Here is a 10,690-nt window from a genome sequence, read left to right on the forward strand (position 1 = left end):
TTCTCTCTCCAATGAACCGTGAGTTTCTCTCCCAGAATGAGGTTGGGGATGAAGTTTTAAGTATATCAAATAATATCAACTCATCACTTTAATATCAATTGCACAAGTGGCACAATTCCAATTAAACACATTTTGCCTTTCCTATATCTAGAATTTTCCTTTAATTTCAAGGCATATATTGAAGTCCAAACATGTTAAAGATGCTGAAAATTTCTTTCCCTGTGATTTAAACAAGATAATTTATTTTATTTCATGTGCAAAGATGATTTTTCCCTTCGCCCTTCTACCATATTATATTTCTGATTTCTGATTCAACTCCGATTTTCTTCTCATTCTCACCACATTATACTTCTAATACTTACTTCTAATAGTACTTTATTCCTTATAAAAAAATATATAAACCATATTTCATCACCCCTCATTTATTATTTTAATTAATTGGTCATTTTCGTCGTCAAAACAATCACCGAAAACATGATATACATGTTTTACCCTTCTTCTTAGAGGGTCTCCGCGGCGCCCTTCCCACTAGGACTTCCACTAGGAATTCCCACAAAAACTTCCTGCCATGTCATCACTAGTCCTTCCCATTTTACTAGGACTTCTCATTGCACTAGGACTTCCCACTAATACTTCCTGCAATAAAATTAAATTCACAATTATTCAATTTACGGACTTAAATTTACGGAATTAAAATGTCGACACGGAATACGAGAAAATTTGAATACTTCATTAAAAAAATTACATAATACTTAAAAAAAATTACATAATTAAAAAAAAATACATAATACATAAAAATTACATAATCATAAAAAGTCGAGAAATACAACCCTCGGCTCTCACTCCTCCTCGTCCTCATCCCCATCACCCGTGCCGCTGCCGCCTCCGACGTCCCCGCCCCAATCTCGACGCCATAATCATTAATGGGTGGCATTCCTAAATCGCGCCGACATGCATCGACCACACCCTTGCACAGCCTTTTGTACACATGATCGTGTGTGCTAAACCACTTACTCGTACTCTGCATCAGGGTCTTTGTTAGCTGCGCGTGGGCGAGACGGTCGTTATCTTCGCCTTCTGGGGCCTCCGATTCGACCTCGTAGGACCCGCTGCCGCTGCCGCTTCCCCTCGCCATCCGCTACGCAGCCTTTTGCCCCATCGAGCGACGACGACGGCGAGAGTCTGATCGTGGTAGTGGGGCCACTTCCTCGGCTTCGGGGACCTTGTGCGAACCAGCACTGCTGCTATACTCACCGGAAGAATTGATCTTCGTCAGCTTCCAGCCCGAGTCGACACCCACAAAAAGCTTTTGCGAATCCCTGACCACGAGAAAGGCCTCCCATTGGTCAAAATCTTTGATCTTCAAATCTTTGTCGGGGTACTGCGCCAAGGCTCGTTTCCTTACATCATCCTCAGACATGCCGCTGGTTGCCATGCGCATGTTGTTTTGGTAGAGGGCGGCAAAACGACTGAGCTTAGGCCTCAACCGAAGCCACTGTTTCCGACATTGCTCGGTAGTGCGAGGCTTCGCCCCAGACGGTTTGCATATGAGGTAGGCCTCACTAATGCGAAGCCACAATCGGTCAACATACTGGTTCGGCCCGACATAGGGATCCTCTACTACACCGATCCAGGCCTTCGCAAGCGCGACATTTTCCCAAACGGTCCAGATCGTCCTCTTCTCCCGCTCATCCTCCTCCTCCTCTGCCCCCGTGTGCGAGGAAGAGCTCGGAACTTTTCCCTTGCCCCTACCCCCGCCCCTGGCCTTACCCTTGCCTTTGCTCCTAGCCCTTGCAGCAGGCTCCGCCTCATCGGGAGTCTCACATATCGGCGATAGCCCCAACTCCTGCCCCAACTGCTCAAAGGAGAAAGTCTCGATGTCGGCGTACTGAGTCTCCGGAACAGTACTAGGTGAATCATCGGCCAACAAATCTATATATGGGCGATAGACAGATTCCCTAGGCGTCCTCGGGCTCCTGTGCTGCATCGACCCACCCACCGCCATATTTGGCGGCGTACCGCCAATCCCCACTGCCCCGGGCATCATCCCACCCACCCCCGCCATATTTGACGGCGTACCGCCCATCCCCACTGCCTCGGGCATCATCCCACCCACCCCCGCCATATTTGCCGGCATACCGCCCATCCCCGCTGCTAGAACATTTGGGGAGTCATCCTCGCCATTTGGGGATTCATCCCCGCCATCTGGGGATTCATCCCCGCAAAGTTTCCCTCCGTTCCGGTGGGAATCGTGGGTGTGTTTCCTCCGCTCGTGGTGGGGGAGTTCCTATTGTACTCCATTGTAGTAGAAATGAAATTTGTAGATTTAGAGAGAGAAACTTGTCAACACAAGTGGTGTGAATGAAATGAAGTTCAACGAGCCCTATTTATAGAGTTTATATATATATATATATAGGGAGATGATCAAAACAAGTATGTGTTTAAATCCAGAAATGCAGCCCAAATCTTGGCCCTAGGATTAGATGATCTAATGGTCAATAATTAACCCAAAACACGGAAGGTCATAATTAAGTAGTTTTAGGTCATATTATAAGATTTGGGTTTATGTCATGTTAAGATCATTTTAGGTCATGCTTTGTTAGCATGACCTAAAAATAAACTAACTATGACCTAAAAATGTCTTACGTATGACCGTGTTCTGCATTTCTGTATTTAAATCTGGTCTTTATAGATCAAAACCCTATATATATATATATATATATATATATATATATATATATAAATCGGACGTCCGACCGGGACGTCCGAGTGTCGCCACTACGGCGGACGTTTGCTCGCCCGTGGGGAGGACAGGCGAGCCCAATCCGACGGGCTTATGGGACGGGCGTGGGCGTCCTTCGACGCCACTACGGCGGACGTCCGGTCGGACGTCGACGACATCCTACCGGGACGTCCGCCATTGGAGACGCTCTTAATATAATTTCTTCTAAACTCTCCATTTCCAACCTTATATTATTTTCCAACACTTAATTTTCATTTAATCACTTTCTAATCATATACTTTAATATTTCAATTTATTTCCTTCTCGATTTCGAATTAATATGCGAAAACATCTTACAGATAATTTATACTAGTTTCTAATATCATTTCCATTCTTTATAAGTCATGTACTATTTCAAAATCTCCACTCTCATAACATTTTAATCATATTATTCATTACTACTATTTTCAATATCAAATTATTCGACAAGAGTCTTTATTCTCCGGTTTCCTAATTGGAAAATCAATTTCCGATTAAGGTCATTTCTTTGGGTTGCTACAACTCCCTCCGTCCCACAATAAAAGTCACTCTTATTGGGGAACAGATTTTAGAAATGTAAGAATAGTGAGTTGGAAAAGTTAGTGGAATGTGAGACCTATTTACCATTTATAGTAAAAATAAAGCGTATCCCTAATTGTGGGACAGACCAAAATGGCAAAATGTGACTCTTATTGTGATGAAGTGAGTACAATGCTATTTATATTTTAACATGACCTTAGAGAGTCCTTATTTGATAATTACTATTTGTCCCAACAAAGTTGAGTTATTTAAAAAAAAATACATGAATTTACCTAGCCACTATTCATACTCTCGTTTTTCAAACCATTGAATCGATCTAACAGATCGGGTTAACATTTTATAAATTGTACTAAAACAGAAAAACCATTTTAAAACGCAAATTTTAAATCTCAATAGTAAGATTAGTATTAACAAGTATACAAATTAAAAATGAGTTCAAATATTAAAAATAAAGAAATATATGAAACTATTTGTCCTCGGTCAATATATTGAAAGTTCACACATTGCACATATTTTTCATTACTTTAATATAGTAATTAATGAAATATAGGAAACTATTCCTCTACTTGAGAATTTCTCCACTTGCAGCACCTTCATGAATTTTGTAATGTCCTCTCTGTATATTCCATTCCAATCAGCCCACCTGCAAGCCAAAGATTCATATTGTTAATACTGTTTAAATTGCAGAAAAGCAAAGCGTCCGAGCTTGTGGAAGTTGTCAAGGCTGCCATGTCGAAGCCCATCTTTCAGCTGTCGTTTTTTACGCTGCTGTGAAAGAAGTTGGGGCAGCTGCTACTAATACTCTCACTGTCCAAGCAATTGTGTACCATCCCTTTAATGCCCCTTGGAAGCTTAGGGAGTGGAGGTTCAAACCAGAGGTGGTTTGAATGTTCCATTTCTTCTACTACTACTTTGTTTTATATCCTATTAATATTAGATACTAGCATGCCTAACTTGGTACAAAGTTCTACTGATTGTGCCTCAATCGAAAATCTCCCCCTTAGGTCTCAAATATTTTGCATGAATTTCATGCATCACCATCAACAAACACACGAGACCAGATCACACATTCCAGAGTGATGACATTGCTTTCTATTAGTTGAGAATGAAAATAGTCTCTTTTATTACGTTACACATGTCAAATAATCAAGTATTCCATCCAAAAATGCATTGTGTTGATTTTTTTTGTGCATGCTTTGTGTGTTGATATACTTATATCATTATATTGGTAACACGAGAATCATAAAAATTACTAGTAGTTTCTAACATGTTGATTTTATTTCTTTGTTGATGTTTTATGCACTATCAATTGAAATTCGAGAGCTTTATACTTGTGTAATTGTTTTAAGAACTTATGATTCTTGATTGGTTTTGGTTATATGCTTTAGAGTGTTATCATTTTAATATAATTATATGACCCTACAACGTTGCAATCAATTGCTAACTAGTCCTTATTTTATAAATACTAGTACTACCAAATTTAGGCAATAAGATTTTAAAGATATAATGGCTTAAAATGATGTCGGTATTAATTTAAAAAATATTATTTTTATTATAAAATGATATCAATGTTATTCCTAATATGGTACTTTTTGTGATTCTCGTAATGTCAACATATAAACAAAAAAAATATCAACACAAATACTGGAGTATGTCAACACAATTATATTAATACTATAATCAAGCAAGTATTAGATTGACATTTTATATAGTTAGGTTGAAATTTAACATCAAATTTTATTATTCAAATATATGCAATTCAATTATAAGAATCCTTATAATATTATCTTTAATTTGATATATATTTTATTAAAAAAGATAATTATATGAATATAAAGTTTTAAGATATTTTTTTAAGAGAGTAAAATGAGCAAGATTTGGCTATCAAGGCCTTTTACAACAGAAGTATGAGGAATTCAATATATGATATATCCGTGACAGAAAGCACGATCATTAAATCCATTATATTTTGACCCCTATATATATATATAGAGAGAGAGAGGGGTTATACACGAGATGAAAACAGAGAGGTATCGTGAAAGCGTATTGTCTTCGATGGCTCTCGTGGGAAACCCTAATTTGTCGATTGTAGAATCATCTTGTGCAATCCCCTAATTTCTCGATTGGAGACCCTAATTTATCGATTGTAGAATCATCGATCGGAGAAACAGCATCCGATTTGGATTTGTGTGGTAAACGAAAAAGAGGTGATGAGATTGAGGAAATCGATGGCCTCATAGCAAAAGAGGCAAAGGCAAAGGAATCGCGGCATGTATTGGAATTCACAGATTTCGATCAGCTGCTGCACCGTTTTAAAGATGAGTTGATCTTCGAAAAGGAAGATTTCGATCTTATGAGAGACTATTGCGAGAGTGACGATGATACTGATATGAAAGAGGAGATGAAAAGAAGTCTCCCCTTCGACAACGAGCCCGTTCTCAAGTACATCAGTCAAGTCCGCAATAGCGGTGTAAGTCCATCAAATCCAAATATTAACATACTAATTGTAGTGAGTATTTAATTTGGAGTTGCTTAGTTTTGAGTAATTGGTATGAATTAGGGTTTTGATGTGGATGTGAAGCTTCCTCGTTGGCTGGAGCTGGGCTGGAATTTCATCCACCTTCCTGTGGCCGAAAATCGTGATGAATTGTATGAGCTAGCAAAGCTTGCGATTGATGAAATCAATGTTGACATGGTATATATGCTATACACATATACTAGTAGTATTTAATGAATGATCAACTATTGGGTTTTGTTTATGATTGAAACAACATTAATGTTTAAATGGCAGAAAAGCAAAACTTTCGAGCTTGTGGAAGTTGTCAAGGCTGTCCAGTCGCGGCCCATCTTTGAGCTGATGTTTTTGACGCTGGCTGTGAAAAGAGTAGAGGCAGAAGAAGCTGCTACTAATAATAATATCACTATCCAAGCAATTGTCTCCGATCCCTTTAATGCCCCAACGGAGCTTAAGGAGTGGAGGTTCAAACCATAGCCGAAGGTTTGATTGTTCCATTCTTCTTCTACTACTATGTGATATGTAATGTTTTAACAACTTCTTGCTAATTCTACTACTCTGTTTATGTTTTCTATCTATGTATCATGTTTAATGTTTCAACAATTCTAGTAATTATTATTATTATTATTATTATTATTATTATTATTATTATTATTATTATTATTATTATTATTATTATTATTATTATTATTATCATCGTCGTCGTCGTCATCATTAGCACTCATGGTGTGAATGTCGTCATCATTAGCACTCATGGTGTGAATAATGTTTTTTACTACTACTTTTATCAACGGAGACAAGCATAATGATGTACTGATCATGTCCACCTTGGTGCAAAGTTTTATAGATTATGCCTCAATCGGGCATCACCATCAATGGACACACGAGGCCAGATCACACATTTCAGAGTATTGCCATTGCTTATATAAGTGGAGAATGAAAATAGAGTCTTTTATTATGCCATGTGTCACACATGTCAAATAATCAAGTATTTTACACAAAAATCCATCATTATGTTGATTTTTTTTGTGCAAGTGTTGATGTGATGATATACTTATGTCATAATGCTGACGTCACGAGAACCACAAAAATTGCTAGTAGTTCCTAACATGTTAACGAATTTATTACTTTGTTCATATTTTGTGCAATATTGATAAAAATTCGGGAGCTATAATCTTGTCCATTATTTTAAGATCTAATGATCCTTAATTAGTTTTGATTATATGCATTAGAGTGTTATCTGCATTTTAATATGACTCTATAGAGTTGCAATCAATTGCTATCTAGGCCTTATTTGATTAATACTTCTACCAAATTTAGGCATTAAGATTTTAAAGATCTAATGGGGTAAAATGATGTCATGTACACTTAATTTAAAAATATTGTTCCATCCTTTCCAAAAAATATGGATATTTGGGACGGCATGAAAATTAATACAAAATTGGTAAAGTAAGAGAAAGATAAAAAGACTAAGGTAATTATAATTTTGTTAGTGGAGAATGAAGCTCACTCTATTAGAGAGAAGGAAGTTACCAAAAATAGAAGTGGGTATTTTTAGGAGACTTTCTCAAATGGAAAATATTCTTATTTAAATGGCACGGGGGGATTATTTTAATATAAAAGGTTATCAACGTTATAATATCCTTATTTAAATGGGACGGAAGATTAAAAGTTATCAATGTTATTCCTTATACATGGTACTTTTGTGATTCTCATATTGTTAATAGTATAAACAAAATATCAACACAATAACTAGAGTATATCATTACAATTATCATCCAAATATATGCATTTTATATTGAGAATCCTTATAATATTATTTTTAATTTAGTATCTATTTTGTAAAAAATAATTAAATTAAAATATTAATTAAATAAATTTAAAGTTTGAAGATATTTTTTAAGAGAGTGAAAGGAACAAGATTTGGCTATGAAGGTCTTTTACAATACAAGTACAAGGAAGTCAATGTATCCGTGACAGAAAAAACAAAGAGCTAGAGGATCGAGAGTTTATACACAAATGAAAAAAAATACAAACTGCTCTTATTATTATTGTTGGCCCTACAAACTTTTTCAATTAATTATTTCATACTATAAAGTATATATCACCAGTATATTATATTATCAGACACTTGATTATTAATAGATAAAAAGGATAAACATAATATTTTATTAGGGATGTCAACCTAATCCGAAATTCGTAAATTGGTTGGAATAGCCCGATAAAATAGCAGGTTATTAGTTTAATTTCTCAACCCGAATATAAAAAAGGGGCTAAACGGCTTAGCCCATTAGGGTTGGCCCAACGGGTTGTAATTTTAATTGAAAATACTAATTTTTTAGAGTTTTTCTTGTATTTTTTTGATTTCATGTGTCATACTTTCTCCAATTTTTATTTCACACCTTTTTACATGGTTCCATACTATCAACTTCTATGTTTCACCTCGATCCACTTTTTCATTCATTATCCGTCATTGCCGCAGGGGCGGAGCTAGCTCATTGCTAGAAGGGGCAAATGTATCACCTCAATTTTCCTCATGTATATTTATATAACATAGTATGTAATAAAGTTCATCTACGTAAATTTATTCACTAAGCATCCCTCCTAAACATCCCTCTTAAACATTCCTCTCATCTATGTAAATTTATTCACTAAGCATCCCTCCTAAACATCCCTGTTAAACATTCCTCTCAACATAATTTTCTAGCTTGGCCTTTGATCACTGGCAATCAAGATATATTTTAATGAGATGAACACCAGTTTTATTTTAAATTGATTGTTTTAATTTTAATATATCTTTGTTTGTATTATAGTGCATCAAAATGAAAGACTCATCTCCAACTATTATTAATAAAAGTCATGAAAATTTAAAAATATTATGTGATTTTAAAATATCTGATTTAGGATTAAAAGTATAGAAAAATATCTAAAATTTAGGATTAATTTATTAAGGAAAATTCTGATTGCATGAGTTTATATTGAAAAGCTTTTTTGCCTGCATAACCCGAAGGGTTAGACCGAAATCTGATGGAATAGAGCTAACCCAGAAAATTCATAACTTGAATAATCCGCGCACGGCCAAACCTAAAAAGGTTAGTCCTATTCACATCACTAGATATTTATATGATTTCAGAAAATCACATAGTAGGAGTAATATTATAAGTTGATGGTTTTGAATAGCTTGATTTGATATATGAAATTAATATAATTCGAATTTGGTATTTCCTCCGTCCCAGAGAAGTTGGCACACTTTCCTTTTTAGTTTGTCCCATAAAAGATGTCACATTTTCCTTTTCGAAAAAAATTCTATCTCACATGAATATACAAATTATATTTTCTCTCTCCATTTAACACACAAAACAAAATCTCCTAAATTCCCGTGCCATTTTCAAAATATGCCAACTTCTCTGGGACGGAGGGAGTATTTGTTAATTTAAGGGAGTCGGTGGCCCATCATTCAGCCCAACTTTTTTTCTTTTTAAATTCTCCAGTACTATTTATTTAGAGGAGAGGATATATTATATAAACACGAGAGGGAAACAGAGAGGTGTCTTGAAATCGTATTATCTTCGATGGGAAACCCTAATTCCCCGATTGGAGAAACAACTTCCGTGCAATCGCCTAATTTGTCGATTGGGGAAACAGCATCCGATTTGGATTTGTGTGGCAAACGAAAAAGAGGTAATGAGATTCAGGAAACCGATGGCGCCATAGCAAAAGAGGCAAAGGCAAAGGAATCGCGGCAGGTATCGGAATTCACAGATTTCGGTGACCTAGTGCGTTTTTTCAAAAGTAAGATGATCTTCGAAAAGGAAGATTTCGATTTTTTGAGAGATTATTGCGACAGTGATTTTGATGATGATGACGTATTAGAGGAGAAGAAACAAAGTGTTCCCTTCGACAAGGGGCCCGTTCTCAAATACATCAGCCAAGTCCGCAATAGCGGTGTAAGTCCATCCAATCCAAATATATTAATTTCTTTTAATTTAGTTTTGACTGAAATTGATTGTTGTGAAATGCTAGGGTTTTGATGTGGATGTGAAGCTCCCTCGTTGGCTGGATCTGGGCTGGTTTTTCATCCACCTTCCTCTGTGTGATCCTGAACATCATGATTATGTGTGTGAGCGAACAAAGCTTGCAATTGATGAAATCAATATTGACATGGTATGCTAGTACTAGTATTTAATGATGATTGAGATCAAATATTGGGTTTTGTTTATATATGATTGAAACATTAATGTTCAAATTATGCAGAAAAGCAAAACTTTTGAGCTTGTGAAAATTGTCAATGCTGTAATGACGCGGTCCGCCGAATCTCTGATGCTTTTGACTCTGGCTGTGAAAAAAGTTGTGGCAGCTGAAGAAGATACTACTGATGCTATCACTATTCAAGCAATTGTCCATGATCCCTTTTATGCCCCTTGGGAGCTTAAGGAGTGGAGGGTTAAACCATAGCTCAAGGTTTGATTGCTCCAGTTCTTCTACTATGTTATATAGTCATGTTTTAACAAGTTCTTGCTACTTCTACTACTCTGTTTATGTTTTCCATCTACGTAACATATTTAATGTTTGAACAATTCTACTTATTATCAGTATTTGAGCTCATCCTGAGAATTGTATTGGTTATGTGCTCATAATCTTCTTCCTGACTCCTCCACAACCTCTTCTATATATAACTTATTTATACATGATGCGTTGTGTTTTTTGCATCTTGTGTGCATTCTACTTGCATCTTGGGTGCATTCTACTTGGGTTTTGGTGATTTCATATTTTGTTATTTTTGAGACAATATTGGTGAAGTAGATAAAACCCGTGTATTTGTATTGAAATTCCTCATTAATTTATGGGAACTCCGTTATGTCCATCGGTATTGT

The 10,690-nt window shown here is 36.2% G+C and overlaps 3 protein-coding genes across 4 annotated transcripts; 2 read left to right on the plus strand and 1 right to left on the minus strand.

Moving 5' to 3' along the window:
• Positions 1–1,138: 1,138 nt before the first annotated feature.
• LOC125199276 (glutathione S-transferase T3-like) lies at positions 1,139–2,005 on the minus strand. The gene has a single exon (XM_048097350.1). The coding sequence runs from the start codon at positions 2,003–2,005 to the stop codon at positions 1,139–1,141; it is 867 nt and encodes a 288-aa protein (XP_047953307.1).
• Positions 2,006–5,342: 3,337 nt separating this feature from the next.
• LOC125223909 lies at positions 5,343–6,390 on the plus strand. The gene is made up of 3 exons (XM_048127253.1): positions 5,343–5,771; positions 5,862–5,996; positions 6,093–6,390. The coding sequence occupies exons 1-3, from the start codon at positions 5,655–5,657 to the stop codon at positions 6,291–6,293; spliced, it is 453 nt and encodes a 150-aa protein (XP_047983210.1). The 5' UTR covers positions 5,343–5,654; the 3' UTR covers positions 6,294–6,390.
• Positions 6,391–9,320: 2,930 nt separating this feature from the next.
• Positions 9,321–10,421, plus strand: LOC125223754. 2 transcript variants are annotated; one of them, XM_048127147.1, is made up of 4 exons: positions 9,321–9,608; positions 9,690–9,763; positions 9,840–9,980; positions 10,071–10,421. In XM_048127147.1, the coding sequence occupies exons 1-4, from the start codon at positions 9,389–9,391 to the stop codon at positions 10,269–10,271; spliced, it is 636 nt and encodes a 211-aa protein (XP_047983104.1). In that variant the 5' UTR covers positions 9,321–9,388; the 3' UTR covers positions 10,272–10,421. The 2 variants fall into 2 exon arrangements, with proteins under 2 accessions (XP_047983104.1, XP_047983036.1); XM_048127079.1 differs by having other exon boundaries at positions 9,322–9,763.
• Positions 10,422–10,690: the final 269 nt, after the last annotated feature.

This window comes from Salvia hispanica, chromosome 1 (genome assembly GCF_023119035.1).
Source record: "Salvia hispanica cultivar TCC Black 2014 chromosome 1, UniMelb_Shisp_WGS_1.0, whole genome shotgun sequence".
NCBI lineage: Eukaryota > Viridiplantae > Streptophyta > Magnoliopsida > Lamiales > Lamiaceae > Salvia > Salvia hispanica.